The sequence below is a fragment of the Staurois parvus genome, unplaced genomic scaffold (genome assembly GCF_062004578.1).
Source record: "Staurois parvus isolate SC_StPar_1 unplaced genomic scaffold, SC_StPar_1.0 ptg000704l, whole genome shotgun sequence".
In the NCBI taxonomy this organism is placed as follows: domain Eukaryota; kingdom Metazoa; phylum Chordata; class Amphibia; order Anura; family Ranidae; genus Staurois; species Staurois parvus.
Window position 1 is genome coordinate 6806703 of NW_028318500.1, and position 21338 is coordinate 6828040.

At 42.8% G+C, this 21338-nt stretch overlaps 1 protein-coding gene across 3 annotated transcripts in view; it reads right to left on the reverse strand.

Moving 5' to 3' along the window:
• Positions 1 to 4621, reverse strand: part of LIMK2 (LIM domain kinase 2) — a 76949-nt gene extending 72328 nt beyond the window's left edge. Inside the window, exon 1 of one of the 3 annotated variants that reach the window (XM_089653275.1) lies at positions 4544 to 4621. Coding sequence is in view for 1 of the 3 variants with exons in the window: in XM_089653273.1 (XP_089509399.1) it covers positions 4439 to 4508 (70 nt within the window). In the remaining 2 variants the exon portion in view is untranslated. Of the gene's footprint in view, positions 1 to 4438 lie in introns of all 3 variants that reach the window. The other 2 variants (XM_089653273.1, XM_089653274.1) reach the window with 2 other exon arrangements.
• Between the last annotated feature and the right edge of the window lie 16717 nt (positions 4622 to 21338).

Consider the following 21338-nt stretch of genomic DNA (forward strand, 5'->3'; position numbering starts at 1 on the left):
GGGATAACTCCATTCCTGTACATGTGCAGGAATGACGTCATCCTGCGCTGGCCAATGAAGACGGCTGAGCCTGGTACCTGAGTTAAAGATACCAGCAAGGTACATCAGACTGTTGAAAGAAAGGTTAATTCATGGCATTTAGCTCCACCTCAATAAATGATTCCCCTTGGGATGTTACCCATCTGAAAGAACCTGAAAACACTATACAATCTGATTATAGTGTGTATGGCCACCCTTACAGTTACTCTACAGTGTGATAAAACTGAACAATTGATGTCATCAATCCATCAAGACAAAAATGACATGGCCAAGTGATGGGAGTTTTTCGTACCCTCACAAGTAAAGTGTAAAGCTAGCTATATACACAGAGTTGTTGTTTTTTTGTTTTTTAATTCAACCAGTGGGTTAAATGAAAAAAAAAAAAAAACCTCACAGATTCCCATATCCACATAAGTGATGTGGAAACAGGAGTCTCCCCTGGGAAACTTCTGGTGACCCCTCCCCATCAGAATACACTGATCAGCCTATAGCTGCAGTGGCTGATGGAAAGCTGGCTTTCCAGCAGGACCAATTGACAGACATTAAAATATAATAATACCTCCTGCGCTTTAGATGAAGAAAAAAGCTACACTAAGCTGCCAACACCCTCCTTTACACCAAAAAGAACATATATAAACAAGAAAAAATTGGTGTGGCGCTAAGATAAATAACACTAATACCACATATCATATAAAATATACATAAATAATTAAATAGTCATGCATACAACATAACCCCTAACTGGGGCACGTGAATGAATACTAGTGATGGTGACACAAAAAACACCATGCAAAAGGGATTCCTACAGGTGACAAAGGTGCATAAATTACAGTCCACTATACACGAAGACTGCAATCCTTGAACAAGCGTGAAAGTGCCACTGGTGCCACTGGTGTCACAATCCGGAAATGGTAAGAGTGCCTCCTCACCTCCCCGCACTGACCACAAGGGCCAATACGCCTTTGCACCTTATAGGTGTAATCCTCGAGTGCCAGCCGATAAGGTCCACACTGGATGCTACCTCAGACGCTGGGCTCCCAAATGCCAAATCCAGCTGCTCTATAGTGGTGGTATTGGACCACCAGATGATGCTCAGAGATATAAAGAGAGACTTGCCATAGCGTGATACCGTAACATTTATTAATAAGATGTAAGCAATTAAAATGTCCACTCACATGTCCACATTAAAAATATAGCCTTAGAATGCTCCTCCTGTATCCTCGTGCTATGGGTGTACCCGGAGTCCCAATATGGCGCGTGCGTCGGAAATGACGTCACCGCGTAACGGAAGTGTCGTCAGGGCGTACCAACGCGTTGCGTCACGAATACCACGTGACTTCATCAGGGACCACGTGACTTCATTCGTGACGCAACGCGTTGGTACGCCCTGACCTATAAGGTGCAAAGGCGTATTGGCCCTTGTGGTCAGTGCGGGGAGGTGAGGAGGCACTCTTACCATTTCCGGATTGTGACACCAGTGGCACCAGTGGCACTTTCACGCTTGTTCAAGGATTGCAGTCTTCGTGTATAGTGGACTGTAATCTATGCACCTTTGTCACCTGTAGGAATCCCTTTTGCATGGTGTTTTTTGTGTCACCATCACTAGTATTCATTCACGTGCCCCAGTTAGGGGTTATGTTGTATGCATGACTATTTAATTATTTATGTATATTTTATATGATATGTGGTATTAGTGTTATTTATCTTAGCGCCACACCAATTTTTTCTTGTTTATAATTGACAGACATTGGTTTAATGATCAGCTTCTGTTGAACAAAGGTGTACACACTGACCGACATTCACCGAGTTCCTCCTGAACCGGACAAATGTTGATACCTGTATACCCAGCTTAAGTCCGTGGTCACACCTGTGCGACTTGTCATGCGATTTGATAGTTTCCCTATTGTCCGCAAAGGAAGCAGTCAAATTGATAGATTTTAAAAGTAGTTCATGCGATACTTTTTGCAAGTTCAGGTGCGACTTGCATAGACATCTGTGCATGATATCACACCCAAACTTGCACTGACATCTGACTTTAATGTGAAGTCGCATGATTTCAAAGACGGATTCAGTGTGACCAAATCCTTAAAGTCTATTTTTTTTTCTGCCACAACGGATCGACTCGGTTCGATTAAAACAATCACTATCTGCTGCACTCGACTAGTCATGCTGTTTTTGTCTTGTTCAATGTTTGATTTGATTGCTTTGTTCACTCGGACGTTGATCATTCACCTATATTGCACTGTGTATGGGCACCATTATAGAACTGTGTATCATACAGCAATCACTTATGTTGGCCACATGCACTTCGATTTCATTATCTGATCGTTGTGATCAATCAAAATGATTGAATCTGCAAACCATGTAGGCAGCACAGTGGCTAAATGGTTAGCACTTCTGCCTGGCAGTACTAGGGTCGGCAGTTTGAATCCCAACCACAGCACCACCTGCCTGGAGTTTGCATGTTCTCCCTGTGCAGGTTTCCTCCAGGTACTCCAGTTTCCTCCCACACGCCAAAGACATGCTGTTAGGTTATTTGGATCCTGTCTAAATTGGCCCTTGTATGTGTATGTATGAATGTGAGTTAGGGACCTTAGATTGTATGCCCCCTTGAGGGTTAGGGACTGATGTGAATGTACAATATATATGTAAAGCACTGCATAAATTGACAGCACTATAGAAGTACCTGAAATAAATAAACCATCAAAAAGCCATAACTCCCCATCTAATTAATCACATTAGATGAAAATGAGTTGCTGATGAGCCAGTGAGCAAAATTAGTGATTATTTTGCATCAACTGTCAGCACTGGGATACTGTGTTCATGCAAACGACTGTATTTCATTCACCAGATTATGAAATTACTTGGTGGAATCAGAGAGGTGATCAATAGCTAGTTGGAAGTGACAATTGTAAGTGATTGTTTGAAATCTACATCTCCATGTGTGGTGTTCCAATTGAACAGGCTTTTGACTATAGATCAGTGTGACGGGGCAGCACAGTGGCTAAATGGTTAGCGCTTCCACCTGGCAGCACTATGGGCATCAGTTCAAATCCCAACCATGGCACCACCTGCCTGTAGTTTGCATGTTCTCCCTGTGCGGGCTTCCTCCCACACCCCAAAGACATGCTGGTAGGTTAACTGGATCCTGTCCAAAATGACCTTAGTATGTGTATGTATGAATGTGAGTTAGGGACCTTAGATTGTACACCCCTTGTGGGTTAGGGACTGATGTGAATGTACAATATATATGTAAAGCGCTGTGTATATTGATGGCACTATAGAAGTACCTGAAATAAACCATCAAATAGCCAAAACTTCCCATCCAATCGATTTAGACTTGATCACATTAGATGAAAATGAGTTGCTGATGAGCCAGTGAGCAAAATTAGTGATTGTTTAGCAGCACTGGGATACTGCGTTCATGCAAACGACTTTATTTCATTCATCAGATTACGGAATTACAAGGTGGAATCAGAGAGGTGATCAATAGCTAGTTGGAAGTGACAATTGTAAGTTATCGGTTGAAATCTACATCCCCATGTGTGGTGTTCCAATTGAACAGGCTTTTGACTATAGATCAGTGTGAAGGGGGAAGCACAGCGGCTAAATTGTTAGCACTTCCACCTGGCAGAACTAGGGTCATCGGTTCAAATCCCAACCATGGCACCGCATGCCTGGAGTTTGCATGTTCTCCCTGTGCCTCCATGGGTTTCCTAGGTACTCCAGTTTCCTCCCACACTCCAAAGATATGCTGGTCGGTTATTTGGATCCTATCCAAATTGGCCCCAATATGTGTGTGTATGAATGTGAGTTAGGGACCTTAGATTGTATGCTCCTTGAGGGTTAGGGACTGATGTGAATGTACAATATATATATGTAAAGCGCTGCATATATTGACAGCACTGTAGAAGTAGCTGAAATAAAATAAATTGATTGTAGTGTGTATGGCCACCATTACAGTTACTAAGAATTAGTGTTTGGCCAAACGCCAGCAGGAGGAGCCAGCAGCCACCCTAATCTCTACAGAAGAATATAAGACACACATGGTACAAGATCTGTCCCCCTATGTACCCCCATATACACACACATGCCGATCTCTGCTATCACCCTTCCCTGGACAATGAGGGCGCCTGGACTACAAGCTGCAGCCAATGAAAAGTCCTGAGAACAAAGGAAACCCCAGCCCGGATCATACAATAGCGGTGGGCAGTGTGAAGAACAAGCACAGGATATGAGCCGACACACACATACACCTCTCTGTTCATACAACTCCTGACCGATCACAGCCTGCAGGCACCCGGCTCACCACCATATACACAGACTGCTAGGAGTGAGATCGCTGATCTGAGTACGGTGTAGTATATATGGTCAGCTTCCCCACCCCCACAATACCTACCCGCACCTCCGATCTCCCCGGGCCGCTCCCGCCTCATACACACACAGTCACTGACATCTTCGGGTGACATCACCCTATGGAGAGCGGGGAGGATCAATCCTTTACCTGCACCAGACACCTCCCTGTGCGGCCGGGGATCCTATCTCCGCCACGCCCACTCGGACAACTCTTCGGGAGCCCCGCCTACCTCGGGCGTCACTGCTCTGTGTACTGGGCTCCTGTCACTGCTCACTAGGGAACTATGAAACTCCCCGATGTGGTGAAATGTGCGGGCTCAGTGATCTTAGACATGCTACCGGGACAATTCTGACACTTCTCACATACATGTAAAAATAGACATTTTTCTGTTAGCAAATTAGAACTCCCAAACATTATATATTTTTTTAGCAGAGGCCCTAGAGAATGAAATGATGGCTGTTGCAATTTTTTTTACGTCACACAGTATTTGTGCCAGGGGCGTCCCTAGGGTTGGTGTCACCCGATGTGATAACACGTGGTGTCACCCCTCCAGAGGTGGGCGGTCCCTGTCGTGCACACGCAGCCTGGCTCTCCTCCCCCCCCCCCCCCGTGTCCCTGTCGCACCCCCTGGACCAGTGTTGCAAGATCAATTAACCCCGTATAGGTTGCAAGCCGACGATCCCCGCAAGATGGATCGGATCTGTGGATTCTGGAGTATAATGGATCGGACTCCAATCCATTATGCTCCCCAATCCTCATATCCGATCCATCTTGTGGGGATCGTCGGCTTGCAACCTATACGAGCAGGGGCGGACTGACCATTTGGAACTGCCCGAGGGCCCGGGGTCAGTAGGGGGCCCCATGAGATGCCCCTGGTACCTTTTTCATAGGCTTTTTTGAGTTTGGGCTAGGACACAGGGGCCCCATGATCTACTATTGCCCAGGGGCCCCATGAGTTGTCAGTCCGCCCCTGTATACGAGGTTAACTGATCTTGCAGCACCGGTCCAGGGGGTGCGACGGGGACACAGGGAGGGGAAGAGCCAGTCTGTGTGTGCACGACAGGGACCGCCTGTAGCAAACTAGCTCATCCAGCTGGAAGCAGAGTTCTCCTTTACCTTGCTGTATCTGAGGTCTTCCTCGAATCATTCCTCACATCCCCCCCCTTGCATTCCTGTGAGGCAGACTTTATCTCCTGGCAGATGATGTGGAACAAGGAGGCTAAGACATGAGAAGTGGAGCCAGCCCGTCTCCGGAGGTGTCACTTTGGTCACCCAAAGCTATGTAAGCCCCACACCTTATCAACCTGACCCAGAACTGAACATTCCTCAGGTCAGACATATGTTTCATATCATGGGACATGAGCTGGCAGTTTCAGTTTAAAATCTCCCAATGACCACTCTCAAAAGGTGTAGTCAGAGCCCCCCCCCCTCCCTTTGTGAGGGACTTTTAAAAAAGACAGGCTGACAAGCCTAGAGAGAGAGTGAAAGTTTTTTAACACTCACACACACACAGATCTCCAAGGTAACATCGTAACAGAGGAGATCAAAGAACCTTTCTGCTCTGCATCTTGAATTTGCTAAAACCAGGCAAGGCAAGTAACTCAACCCTGTAATCTTCTTCCTAATTATCTCTTTGCTGTGTCTTTATATACATATATATATATTTTTGTGATATCTCTTTGTAAATATGTATTTGCATCTGACGCTTTTAGTAATAAATCTTTCTTTCTGAAAGTGTTAAACTGTTTCTAAGCGCTTACTTGCAATTCACGAATCCCTGCCTTTGAAGAGACGCTACTGGTTGGTTATATCTCTGTATGGTAGGTCCGCGGGCCGTGCTATATAGATCAATATTTCAATCATTATAGTGTATATTTGGTAACGGGAGTTTCCCAGTCTCCGACAAAAGTGGTGGTGGCAGTAGAGGGTTAGTTGCGTAACTAACCCGACCCAGTAACAAGCGCATTCAGGCTGCAGGCATCGATTGTAGTCCATTAGCTGGGCAATCGCTGTGTAGGGTGCAGCTGGGTGGGGCCTTGTTACGCGCGTCACACCGCGGTTTTTGGATCGGCCGGCCCTTCGGTCACGAGTTTGGTGAGAAGGTCTGGGGTCTGACGCCGTGGGCGTGACGTATTACTGTTAGTCGCGGCTGTGCGATTGTCGCCTGTTGGTGGCGGCGACCGCGGGTCGTGACACCGCCCACCTCTGGAGGGGTGACACCATGTGTTATCACAGATCCGCTCCATCTTGTGGGGATCGTCAGCTTGCTTTAAAACTTTTGTCACCCCGTGAGATAGCTGTCACCCGGTGCAGCGCGCACCCCCCGCACCCACCTAGGGATGCCACTGATTTCTGCAGTGGTGTTTCAAACCCCCAAAAAAGTACTTTAATTTTTTTGCACACAAACACAGCCCTATTAGATTATTATATTATTATTATTATACAGGATTTATATAGCGCCAACAGTTTGCTCAGCGCTTTACAATATAAAGCGAGTCAATACAGAAACAATACAGTTCAATACAAGAGGGTTAGGAGGGCCCTGCTCCCTGGAGCTTACAATCTAGGATGATGTTACACCAAGTAAAATGATACCTAACAAGTCGCACTTTAAAATTGCGTACGCCCATGGAAACTACTGCCTTACTACAGTATTTAAACATCTCCATAGGCGATTCTTTAAACCAATTGCCCTACAGAGGATTTACCCCCCTTCCTGACCAGGCCATTTTTTGTGATACTTTGACAATTGCGCGGTCATGCAATGCTGCACCCAAATTAAATTTATGTCTTTTTTTCCCACAAATACAGCTTTCTTTCAGTGGTATTTGATCACCTGTGCGTTTTTTATTTTTTTGCGCTATAAACAAAAAAAGACTGACAATTTTGAAAAAAAAACATTATTTTTGACTTTTTGCTATAAAACATGTCTAGTAAAAAAATTACAAAAAATCTAATATCATCATAAATTTAGGAAAAAATGTATTCTTCTATATGTCTTAACTAAAAAAAATCCCAATATATGTAAATTAATTTGTTTACATGAAAGTTATAGCGTCTACAAATGGCGGTATATATTCTGGAATTTTTTTTTTTATACTAGTAATGGCGGTGATCAGCAACTTATAGCGGGACTGCAGCGGGCATTCTGACACTGGGGGGGAACTGACTAACTGTCACTGACATCCCAATGACACTAATACAGTGATCAGTGCTAATAAAAAGCACTGACACTGTACTAATGACACTGGGCAGGAAGGGGTTAACACCTGGGGCGATCATAAGGGGTAACTGTGTGCTGTTTTACTGTGTGTGTTTACTAGGGAAACATACTGCTGTATATTTCTCTGCTGTGCAGAGAAATACACAGCAGCATGTCCTTGCTGGCAGGAGAGAGACCTGTGTTGTTTACTCACAGGTCTCTCCACTGTCAATGTTTCTTCGCGATCGCCGAGTGCCAGCGGGGAATCTCCAGCCAGGACCCGGTGATCGATATCTGTAGTCGCCAATGGTGGTGTGGGTAGGGCGTTGCATGCGCGCACCCCCTACCCAGAAATGCAAAATCACATATATATACGTGATTTTGTGCAGCCATGCCACCCTGTAGCAGTATTTCTGCTATAGGGCACTCAGGAAGCGGTTAAAGGCCTTTACAGGTTACCAGTTTAGAGTAACACGGGAGGTCTAGTGATAGAATTATTGCTTTTGCTGATGTTCATGACAATACTTCACAAGTGTGGTGTGATCATTATTTACATATGCGTGTGGGACGTATGCATTCACATTTGCGTGTAAGCATGGGGAGGGACAGGGCGCTTAATTTTTTTTTAATTTAAAGCGTTAGTAAAGCTTATTTTAAAAAAAAAGAAAAGAAAAAAGAAAATCCCTCTGCAAGGTAATATCATAATGTGCTAGTATGCTAGCACATATTGAAAGACTTACCTTAACCACTTGCCGACCGCAGATAGCCAAATGACGGCTTCACTGTGGCCGGCCAGTGCTGGGATGGCGTCATCAGTGCCAGCTCATCAGTGCCGCCTATCAGTGCCGCCCATCTGTACCACCTATCAGTGCCACCTCATCAGTGCCGCCTATCAGTGCCCATCAGTGCTGCCTATCAGTGCCCATCAGTGCCACCTCATCAGTGTCCATCGGTGCAGCCTCATCAACGCACATCAGTGAAGGAGAAAAATTACCTGCTTGCAAAATTTTATAATAGAAATAAAGAAAAAAATTTTCCTTTTTCAAATATTTTGTTCTTTTTTTTTTTATAGCGCAAAAAATAAAACACCCAGCAGTGAGTAAATACCACCAAAAGAAAGCTCTATTTGTGTGAAAAAAATGATAAAAAGTTCATATGGGTACAATGTTGCATGACCGCGCAATTGTCATTCAAAGTGCAACAGTGCTGAAAGCTGAAAATTGGCCTGGGCAGGAAGGGGGTATAAGTGCCCGCTAGGCAAGTGGTTAAGGGCCTGTTCACACTACATGGTGTGAACAGGGAAGCCGAAACACAGAACTCGTGAACGGTGCAATATATAATTTCATAATTCATATCTAAATAATCCTCAGACTTGTCTGCATAATAATATACCCGCGGGTGGACTGTCGCTTGTGCAGATGGAAAGTTATGGAGCAGAATATGAATTATGAAAGATGTGGGCTCCAGTTTAGGGTTCCGCCTGACGATCCCTCCCTAAACGAGATTGATCTTTTACTTCAGAACCACCCCTGCTGGGAAACTTTAAAGCAAGCTGTCAAGCCTAAGAGAGTTAAGTGTTGAAGACATCTCCCATTTTAACATCAATATACCACATGGGGAGACCTGTGCCTTTCGCTCTGAAACGTGATCTGCTTACATCCAAGGCTTAATGGCAAGTAACTTAACCCTTTAACTTCTCCCTGTTGTCTCTTTGCTGTGCTGTGCTGTTTTCTGTATATGTATATATATATATATATATATATATATATATATATATATATATATCTTAGTTACGTCTTCTCTGTAAATATTTTTATTGCACCTGTTTGACCCTTTTAGTAATAAATCTCTCTTTCTGAAAGTGTTGAACTGTTTCAATAGCTCTTAATTGCAATTTACGAATCCCTGCCTTTAACCGTTTCAATACCGTGCAATTTTACACCTTCCTGCCCAGGCCATTTTTCAGGTTTCAGCGCTCTCACACTTTGAATGACAATTGCGCGGTCATACAACACTGTACCCAAACTAAAATTTTATCATTTTCTTCACACAACTAGAGCTTTCTTTTGGTGGAATTTAATCACCGCTGGGGTTTTTATTTTTTGCTAAATTAACAAAAAAAGACCAAAAATTTTGAAAAAAAAACACATTTTTCTTTGTTTCTGTTATAAAAGTTTACAAATAAATAATTGTTCTTCATAAATTTAGGCCGAGATGTATTCTACTACATGTCTTTGGTGAAAATAACCCAAATTAGGATGTATTTTTTAGTTTGTAGGAAAGTTATAGAGTTCACAAACTATGGTATAGATCTGAAAATTGATCAATCCTGAAGTACTGACAGCCAATCTAATTTCTTGAGGTCCAAGAATGTCAGAATAGTACAGATATCCCCAAATGACCCCTTTTTGCAGAGTAGACAGTCCGACGTACTTCATAAGAGGCATGGCGAGTTTTTTGAAGTTGTATTTTTTTGTCATAATTTTTCGGAAAATAAAAAAATGAAACAAATTATTTTCACTATTTTTTTTTTTACATACTGTCACTAGTGCAGTACAGCGTCATCATATAACTGGCATGGCGGTGAACAGGGACACTGACTGGTGACAGTATGAAAAAAAATATATATATATTTTTTTTACATTTTTTTTAATTTTTTTATTATATTTAATTTTTTATTACATTTTTTTTATTTTTTTAAGATTTTTTTCATATTTTACTATGACCAAAGTAGTACAATGTTACCATAGTAACATTGTACTACTTTGGGGAAGTGATCAGTATTTTTTTTTTTTTTACACAATTTGCTTATAGCAAAGAATTACTTTGCTATAAGCAAGCATTTACCTGAATGAAATCGATTCATGCAGCTTTTTTTTTTTTTTTTTTTTTTTGTGCTTAGCTGTGATTTGGTCACAGCTAATCACATGACATGTGCATGTGATTAGCTGTGACCATTCACAGCTAGGCACTAGTATACAATGGATGGCATCATGAATGAAGCCATCCATTGTATACAACTGTCATGTGACCTGCTGTGATTGGTCACAGCAGGTCACATGGTGCCAGCAACGGGAGCCGGTACTCAGATCTGTCATCGGCCGTGTCCGAGGTGCACGGCCGGTGACAGATCGCACTGCTGCGCCGCTCTGCATTAGCGCAAACTGCGCATGTGCGGAAGCACGCCAAATGGCGTGCACCCGGAGTGCAGAGACACTTTTGAAGCCGCCAAACGGCCATTGGCCGGGCGGCTAATGGTTAAAGAGACGCTACTGTTTGTTTTAACCCTCTGTATAACAGGCTTGTATTATGACCAGGTTATGCAGTCGATTATATCAACCATCATAGTGTTATAGCTGAACGCCTAGTTTTCTCTTTCTCTGATCAAAAAGGAGGTGGTGGCAGTGTGAAGGGGTTAATTACATGATTAACCTGACCCAGTAACAATCGATTTAGGCTGCTGGCACATCGATCAGTATCCATTAGCTGGAAAATCATTGTGCAGGATGCAGCTGGGTGTGGCATTGTTACGCACGTCACATCGCGGTTGTAGATCGGTTAGCCCTTCGGTCACGAGTTTGGTGAGAAGGTCTGGGGTCTGACGCCGCAATCGTGAAAGGTAAGTTACATGGTTTCCAATGGCACAGTGGTATAGTTCAGCCTTTCTCAACCATGGTGCCCAGGCACCTTGGGGTACCTTAAGGTTTCTTCAGGGGTGCCTTGGTAAAATGTCTAAAAGTTGTCCAAAACTTGTATACAAGCCAGCGGGTGGAAGAAGCCTGCTTTTTAGTTTTAAAGCCACAGGTTGTCATTGTGCACCATTACGATCTTCTAGCCACCAGCGTCCTGACAACCAATGACATCATTATTTGATAGGGAGGGTGTCGGTTGCCTGCACAGCATCCTTCTTTGACTCTCCTCTGCCCCTCTCTATCAGTGCTGGGGTCACATTAGCTCAGTGATGGAGAAAAACCGAGGAAGAAGAGAAACATTGGAATACTAGTCAGTACCAGTGTGCAAATATGTATTTCATTTGGAAGAATAAATCACCTCTAACAAAGAATTGTTTTTTAAATTTACGAATTTGGGTGCTTAAGACTGTCCATAATCTTAAGGGGTGTCATAAGACTGCCCATAAATTTAGAGGGTGACTTGACATTGTCCATAATTTGAAAGGGTGCCTTGATGGAAAAAAGGTTGAGAAACACTGGCATAGTTCACACTAGTGCAGTCAGTTCCAGTGCGTTCCAGTTCCAGAACAAATTGTAGAACAGGCTGCATTTTTTCTGCACTGAACTGTACTGGAATGCAGTAAAATGCATAAAACACACCAAAACTGCACTGGAACGCAGAAAGGATAAGGGAGAAAAAAGAAACCAGAACGCATAAAAATGCATTAAAAACGCACCGGAACAAATCAAAAATGTGTCAAAAGCATTTATACAAAAACACATCCGGAACACATCCGGACTGCATTTCCATGGTGTGATCTGGCCCTAAAACAAAGCCCTCCAGTGGTGCACTGTCACCGCTAACAGGACTGCCATCTTCACTCGATCTTCCTTCCAGGCTCGCAGGCTCTGGCCATCTGACTTTCCTGAACTGCAATGTTGTCACTCTTGAGCACGTGCACGGGAACAAAGGGCATGGCACAGAGCTGTGAAGGAACGGCACGGGTATGCCGTTCCTTCAAAGTGTATGCACCAGCTGCTGCTCGCTGAAATATCTCCTAAACGGTGCATGTTCAGGACAAATTAATTTTATTTACAGGTAAGCTTTATTATAAGATTACCTGTAGGTAAAAATAAACTTTGAGAGTTTACTACCACTTTAAAACTTTTTTTACACAGTCTCTTTAGTTTATTTTTAATAACTTTATTGCTATCACAAGGAATGAACAACATCACGTGTTGCAGCATGGGCCGTGACAGGTCCTCTTTATGGAGAGATTTAGAGTCTTTTAGATTTCAGATCTCTCTTCTGGCCTCCAATGCAGCCAATCAGACACAGGTCAGTCTGATCAGCTGCTTGCCTGGCCACTAACAGCCAGATAAATAAAGAGCGAAAACCGGAAGTTACAAAGTTCCAATTTCTGGGGTCACAGAGAGGGAGGAACGATGTCCTCTCTCTGTGTGTAGTGCAGCTGATCTGACGGGAGAGCCCAGGAAAGGCAGCAGGGGCAGGGTGAGAGATGGGACACCCCCTTCTACAGCCCACAGAATTGATCGTGTGGCTGTTCAGAAAGTCGAATCACTTCTGCCTAAAAGCCCATTGCCAGCGGTAACTTTTGATGCTGGGATGATGCCTGCAAGTGCAGACATCTTCCCAGTATATCTACTTCTCTCTCAGGACTTTAAATGGGGAAGTGACTAAAGTAGGATTAAAGGATAGAACTTGTTTTTTTAGTTTTGGAGTGGAGAGGGATTAGAACACTTGTCAGGTTTATTGCTGTCTATGTCCATGTTAGAAAGATTCATCCTATCTGTGCTGTTTACTGTCATCAAGTGAAAGTGAAAGAAAATCCCTCATTTGTGGTTGTCATCAGAAAGAAAATCTTCCAATGGGGGTACTAGTTTTGGTGACAACCAGGGATTGCCTCACTTTGGGGGATTTTCTCACTCCCTGTTCTGGCTATGGGGCAGGAAGCGAAGAGAAATCTCCCCAAGGGGACACAGATGGCAAAAAAAGTTAAGGATTATAACCCTCTCTTTATCTGTATAAAATTAAAAAAAAGGTTTTCCTTTATTTATTACAGGTATTTATATAGTGTTGTCAATTAATGCATTGCATATATATTATACATTCACATTGATTTAGTCAAGGACTGAATCATCCAGTGCTTATCTGTTCCTGTCCTAATTTATCATTCTAGCTTTGGAATGTGCGCACACTGGAAGAGACTCACGCTGACACACAAGTTCAGTCTATGAACACTTCTAGTTTATTATAATGAGAAAGTGAGCTTATATATGCAAAATGATGCGAAAGTCATGTGACAACAGCATAAGCATTATATTAGTCTTTGATTGGTCATTTCCACACAAAAACAATCTCCGTCATGGTATAGGTGTGATCTTCTTCCAAGTCTTATCTATAGAAAGAAAAACATTCTTTTGTCTTCGAAATCAGACGATGGGAGGGGGTCTGTGCCTGTGAGCAAACATTTCTTAAGCAAGGATTTCTTAAAGTACCACAAAGCCCAGCAGGCAGAAAATATTCACACAACATATATATTCATGCTAAACATATATAAATATGAAGAAAGAAATAGTATTAAAGTATAAAAGTAAATATGTATAAAAATGTGTATAAAAATAGTGTATATATATATATATTCAATAGGAAACGAAATAGGCATTTTACCAAATCCATCACAACATCAGTCCCTAACCCTCAAGTGGTGTACAATCTAAGGTCCCTAACTTACATAAGCGCACTAAGGCCAATTTGGACAGGATCCAATTAACTTACCAGCATGTGTTTGGGGTGTGGGAGGAGGCTGGGGTACCAGAGGAAGCCCATACAGGCACAGGAAGAACATGCAAACTCCAGGCAGGTGGTGCCATGGTTGGGATTTGAACCAACAACCCTGGTACTGCCAGATGGAAGTGCTAACCATTTAGCCACTGTGCTGCCCCCTTTAGTTCTACTTTAACTGGATACTGACATCTAAAAAGCATTTCGTATAGATTATTATAAGCGATAATAAACTGTGTTGACCCTTTGAGGACCAAGGGACATATTTGTCCCATGTTTTTAATTGCGTGTATCATCTGATTAAGAACTTAAAACTCTTCTTTTTTTTTTTGGTTTGAGTCAAAATATTAGTTCTTATCAACAAACAACAAATGGGTCTAGCTTTTTGACAATTATTTCATGAAATGGCTTAGTTACAGCAACTGAAGTGTACGAACTTTAAAAACAAAAAAATTGATTATTTTGGCGTTCCAAAATCTTATGGTCCTCAAAGGGTTAAAAAGACCTTAAAACGGATCTATAGCAGGAGAGAAACCCAAACTGTGTTTGCTATATGTCAACATCCCAGCAAAATATGTACAACCATGAACAAATTATGTAGTCATGGACTCTGTGTGGTTATGGTACTGATTTTCACTTCTATATGTCCACACAAAGTCAATGATTACCTCAAAAGGAAGATTTTTAGCAGCACGCTGTCACCACTGACAGGGCTTATATCTGCACCCGGTCTTCATTCCACGTTCAAAGGCTCCGGTCATTTGAATGGCCGAGCCGCGATGATGTCACTCCTGCGCATGCAAGCCACAGCCTCAGCACAGCTCTCTCAATGAATATAAATAAATAAAAACAATATCGTGGTGCCTGTGTAGCCTTGTAAAGGTTAATATAGTAAAACTACAAGTTCTGCCAAAAAGGCAGTTGTGGCAACTGCCCCTATTAAGGTGTCCTTTTATGAAACTGAGATCAGCGGTGATCCTGAGGATTGTTGCTGATCTCCGATCATTAGTGGTTTAGGATACAGAGATGAGCAGCGGAGAACATGTTCTTCGCTGATCATCTCAGCACACAGACTGCCAGTGTATGAAGGAGTGATGTCAGCCCTTCACTGGCGATCTGTGTTCTCCCTCTAGATTCTCCAGGCCAGAGCTGAAGAATCGGGGGAACCACAAACGAAGCAGCGGTAATTTACCGCTGTTTAGTAAATGGTGTTTGACTGATCTCTTACTGTAATTTCGTGAGATTATAGTAACAGCAGCTGTTTTCCAGCATTTAAATCATTTGTAGATCGCTTCTCTCCTCATTCAGAGAAGCAATCTACCCCGCTTCATAAAAAGGCATTCAGAGGAGAAAAGATCCTCTGAGAATGCCAGAGAAACGAGCAGCGGTCATTTACCACTGCATGATAAAAGGACAACTAAGTGAATACACATTCTAAATACCAAAACCATAAACAGAAAGGTGCTTACTCAATAAAATTACAATTTATACATATGTGTCATGTAACATGAAAGTTGAAATACAGATATATATAAAGTGCTCTCCCAACACCACACGTAATAGTGAATCAATACATGGTATGGTAAAGTCCAAAAATTGTAAATGAATGAGAGTCCCATAAGAGGGTGTCACATTGATCCAATAGGTTCTTCTCCAGCACTTGTGAGTAATAAATGAATTTCCCACTCACCAGAAGGTGTTGACCCTCACTTTATGTGGTCAAATAACACTAGGATAATCAAATGACATATGGATTCTCAACTGCAGGCTCTTATATGGTGGGTCTCCAGGCTCCCCTTCTTGTAGTAGTAACTCTCAAAGAAGCTCAAAATAAAAATTAATTTCCATAAAATGTGCTCTAAATGTAGTATTTGTTAAAAATGCACTCACATTATATGGTGCCTGTACCCCGGCACCAGTCTGTACAGCCAATGTGGGGACAACATGTCTCCCTGTATTGGGCCGGCGTACGTTCCAAGCCTCGTATTAGTGAGCTGGACGTGACATCATGTAGGATCCGAAGTGACGGGATCACGCTTCTACGTACGTTTCACCTGGCGGCGTCTTCAGGAAGTGAACAAGAAGTCTCAATGAACAGCACGCAAAACCTTTACGTGTAAGAGATTAACATGAATAAATAAAAACTGATCATTTTACTCACCCCAGTCAGTGGTAAATGGATTTTCTCATCCCTGTAAACTAATATATTCTGCTGAAGAGTTTGAGCTTCTAAAAACCAACAGACTTACTGGCTGGATCACCAGATGAAAATAGAAAAAAGCAAGCCTAAAAAATAAAACTAACACAGCTATCATATCTAAGTAATTGTAAGCTGCAATATAATAAATGTTTGGTTTTGGGTTTAAAACTGCTTTAACCCTCATAATGCTAACTCACCAAACCTCAGCCACAATGCAACATGCTGTTTAAAGTTTGCTGAGGCATGGGTATAGTTCTATGTGGCTGTATTGCTGTGTTTAGGTGGGTAGCCAGGGGGCGATAATACAGAGGCTAAACTATCTGCTTTTACTGCCACGTTTGTGAACGAGCCCTTATTTAGTAGTAATTAGTCATATTCAACTGGACTTGGTATTTAATGTGGAAGACGTTTTCTTGCTTCCCCAAGCCACATCTTCAGATTAGAACTGACTAGGATAAGCTACTAAGTGTCAACATAACAAATCCAGTTGAATGAGACTAAATCTGGACATAGACCAGGGATGGATCTAGCCTGTCTGATGTGGGAGTACAATAAAAATGTCAGGGGGGCAGAGAAAGGGAGGTCAGCTGGGCAGTGTACAGGGGTCAGCAGGACAGTGTACAGGGATCAGCAGAGCTGAGGATGTGGGTCACAAATGGCAGGGCAAAGGACAGGGGTCACTTTTGGCAGGTCAGGGGTCACTGCTGGCAGGGCACTCAGCAGATCTCTGTCTCCCATCCTTGCACACAGATAGCTTTGGCTTTGGAGGGGCACAACTAAAATCTGGGGGAGGGGCATAGCCCGTCCCCCCCCAGATCCGTCCATGCCATAGCAGATCTAAATGTGGCTGATTCAGTAGGAACTGGCTGAATTTCAATCCATCTATGGGCAGGCTGGTTGTACTGAATTCGATCCATCAATTGACTTTAGTACAATCAGCTTGTTGGGTTTCTTTGTTGGATCACCGCCAGCCGCTACAGCATATATCATAGTATTCTGATAGCTTGGAAACCTCTGGCTGTCAGAATTCAATAGTGCAATAGGAGGGATTCCCTCATCAACACTGACTGTGTTGATGGGGGAATCAAGCAATTTTCTTTCCTTCAACCCATGGTTGAGTGAAAGAAACTTGCATAGTCTATGGCCAGCTAACTATTACTATACCATGACCTGGGTAAATGAGAACCTTCTCAGACATGTTTACCTTTGTTGTATATCATCAGTATAATATATAATGAGTAGAGGGATATACCATATATGCTAAAAGTGGTATCAAACCATAGAAAAAATACTGACCATGAAAAAAGTTTATAAAGAATTTATTTAATACGACATAATCTATAAGCAAGCTAAAGTGGAGTTCCACTCAAAAGCGAAAGCTCCGCTTATTTGCCTCCCCCCTTCCACTGCCATATTTGGGAGGGGAGAGGGGAGTGGATACCTGTATTTGACAGGTACCCGCTCTTACTTCTGGCTCAGTTCTGGCTTCCACTCAAAAGCAGAAGCTCTGCTTATTTGCCTCCCCCCCTCCACTGCCATATTTGGGGGGGGCGGGTACCAGGTTTTGACTTCTGGCTCAGTTTGTCGTGGTGAAGTTCAGCCCCCTCCTCCCTTCCACAGTCTCCTGGGAACTTTCACAGGTCCCAGAAGACTGCCGGACCAATTAGGAGGTGCAGCACAACTTGCGCATGCGTAGTGGGCACCAGGCTGTGACACCGCAAGCTGTCACAGCCTGGTGCCCACAGTTGAGATGCCGGAGCTGTGGAGGAGAGAAGGGACCAGTAGAGGGATATACCATATATACTAAAAGTGCTATCAAACCATAGAAAAAAATACTGACCATGAAACAAGTTTATAAAGAATTTATTTTATACAACGTAATCTATAAATAAGTTAAAGCGAAGTTCCACTCAAAAGTGGAAGCTCCACTTATTTGCCTCCTCCCCCCCTCCACTGCCATATTTGGCACATTTTGGGGGAGAGAGCGGAGCGGATACCTGTTTTTGACAGGTAACCACTCCCACTTCTGGCTCAGTTCGCCGTGGCGAAGTGAGCCGGATGTTTGGCCCCCTCCTCCCTCCTGCAGTCTCCTCGGCACTTCACAGGTCACAGAAAACTGCCGCACCAATCAAGAGGCGCAGCGCGACTCATGAATGCGCAGTGGGCACCTGGCTGTGAAGCCGCAAGCTATCACAGCCTAGTGCCCACAGTTGAGATGCCAGCACCATGGAGGAGAGTAGGGACGATGCGGGTGAGAACATCGCTGGACTCTGGGACAGGTAAGTGCGTGTTTATTAAAAGTCATTAGCTACAGTTTTTGTAGCTGCTAACTTTTAATAAACACAAAAACGACTGGAACTCCGCTTTAAGTACAAAAAAATGGCATTTCAAGTTAATGCATACCGTAATTTGAGCAGCCAGGGAAATGGAGCCGCCCTTACGAAGATCCTGTGCCTGCATGTTTAGCAGTGTTGGATAGAATTGCACATATTTGTACTTGCCTGCTACTCCAATGTTGCCTGAGGGCATTCTCTGTTAGAAGCAAAGCAAACCTTTGAATTCCAATTGAGACAGGAATGCCATTGCCTTCCCCCCTGTAAGAAAACCCTGTACCTTGTGTCTTATACTAACATTATAATACCAAATATTTACTAGGAATGCTACAAACCACTACTAAAAACCTGATTCAGTTTGGCGGTTATTACATTATGATGTAATATGTTAGGTGGTAGTATTGGTTTTATAGATTCAGGATTATTTCTACTGCCAGAGAAAAAAAGAATTGTTACTTAAAGGATAACTACAGTAAACCCAAGAACAAAAATGTATTATATTGCAGTTTACAGTCCTATGATGTAATGGCTTCATTCATTTTCTTTTTTTTCAGGCTAAGAACATTTTCAGCAAATACTGAAAATAGATGTTTAAAAAATAATATGTGTTGTGCTGTGTATACCAAAAAACTCAATCACATACAAATAAATCACTAAGGCTCTATTCACACTAGGGCGTTTCAAACTGCAGGCAGAATCTCCACGATTCTGCCCGCGATTTGCAAACGCGCTGTGAAAGTGTGAAAACGTGCGATTGCATGTTCAGGCGCCATTCATTTCAATGCACTTGAAAGTGCAGGGCATTTTTTTGCCTTGGCAAACATGCCGCAATCGCACAAACAAAATCGCGGGACGCTCTGGAACCTTTTTTTGGGTGGCTCGCATCCCGTGATTTTGTTTGCGCGATCGCGGCACATTTGCCGCGTGGAAAAGCGTGCCACGATTGCGGCAAATGCGCCTTGCGTTTTCAGGTGCCATTGAAATGAATGGCACCTGATCACACTTTCACAGCACTTTTTCAAATCGCGGGTAGAATCGCGCCTATTCCACCCGCGATTTTAAATGCCCTAGTGTGAATGGAGCATAAACAGTGAAATTACACATATACAATGCTCAGATAGCAATTGAGCAAACAGTAAAGTAGTGGGAATAGGAAAATAGACATGCTCCTATAAAAGGCTATTGTAGTTCATTTATTCATATATTTCATAGTGGTGACAGCACATCACAGATCTTGCGTATGTTTAAAATAATATCTGCTGTGCGTGATCAATCAGCGTGTATTAACGCGTTGTAACACCATCTTCCTGTGGCACGCTGCTCTCACCTTGGTAGTGTCACCAATAATGCCTGTAAGGTCAATCAATGCATGTGATGTTTCAAGCGGATATTTCCTCCTCAGATAACATTCTGTGCACTTTTAATGGAATTCCCATCAGGGGCAGACTGACAACTCATGGGGCCCCCGGGCAATAGGGGATCATGGGGCCCCTGTGTCCTTGCCCAAACTCAAAAAAGCGTACGTAAAAGGTACCAGGGGCATCTCATGGGACCCCTACTGACCCCGGACCCTCGGGCAGTGCCCGAGTTTTCAAATGGTCAGTCCACCCCTCGTGCCCATGTATACTCCAGAGTACTCTTCTGGGAGTACTATGCTGGTCCCTTTAAGACTGCTTAACACTCAAGCTAGGTTCGCACCTATGCAGTTTGCATTTGATTCGTTTCTGCAGTGCGTTTTGCATTTTTTCACATGCGTTTTTCATGCGTTTTTTGCATGTTTTTTTTTCTTGTTGCTAGGTGGATTTAAAATGCATCAAAAACATGGCAAAAATGCAGCACAAAACGCACTACATGCTTTTCTGCAGCATTTCAATTGAAGTCTATAGAACCAAAAACACAACTATTTGCTCTTAAAAAAGTCCCTGACCCTTTCCAAAAAACGCACCGGGTGAAAACGCAGCAATGTGAACCTGTCCCATAGGAAATCATGTTAAATGGACTGTAGTGCATTTCTGCAAAACACAAAACGCTGCGGAAAACACTTAGGTGTGATCCTAGGGTCATACTGCCATGCTGGGTGGCTCAGATAATATTTCAAATGGATACATTTTAACGTATATAAAAGGAACAAAGGTAGGGAGAAATGAGTTGAAGAGTTCAGGTGTCACTGACCATTCATGGAAAGACCTCAGATTCTCAAAGTCAGAGAAGATGATGGTCAAGCAACATACAAAATCAAGAGTGGAGCCATGCTATACTGAAGCCCATATGTACATCTGTATCTAATGAACAATTTAGACTAGGAATGCCAAACTGTTTTTTTTTTTCTTTTTTTATGTAGTCTTCTTGGTATTTGCATTTCTTGGCCAGTTTAATCATTTAAATTGAATAAGAACTGTGGTTGATATACTGTATAGTTAAAAATAAATATATAAGTTACAGCTTTATGTCAATTATCAAGGTACTGTAATATTTTTGGAAATCGTGTACAGTACTTGCAACCTTCAGTAGATCATATGCAAGCCCTCATAGATTTCCTTTATATTCATTTGGTCCTTTAACTTCAATGAAGAACAAGCAGGAGATCAACTTTGATTTTCTGTCATGCACATAATTATGATTTGAATCAAATCCATCATTTAAGCATAGGGTAAACGTTGATAATCTCATTGAAAGGTGTAGGAGTCTCTGTGGACATGTTTAGAATTTTTTTGTAATGAAGACCAGGGG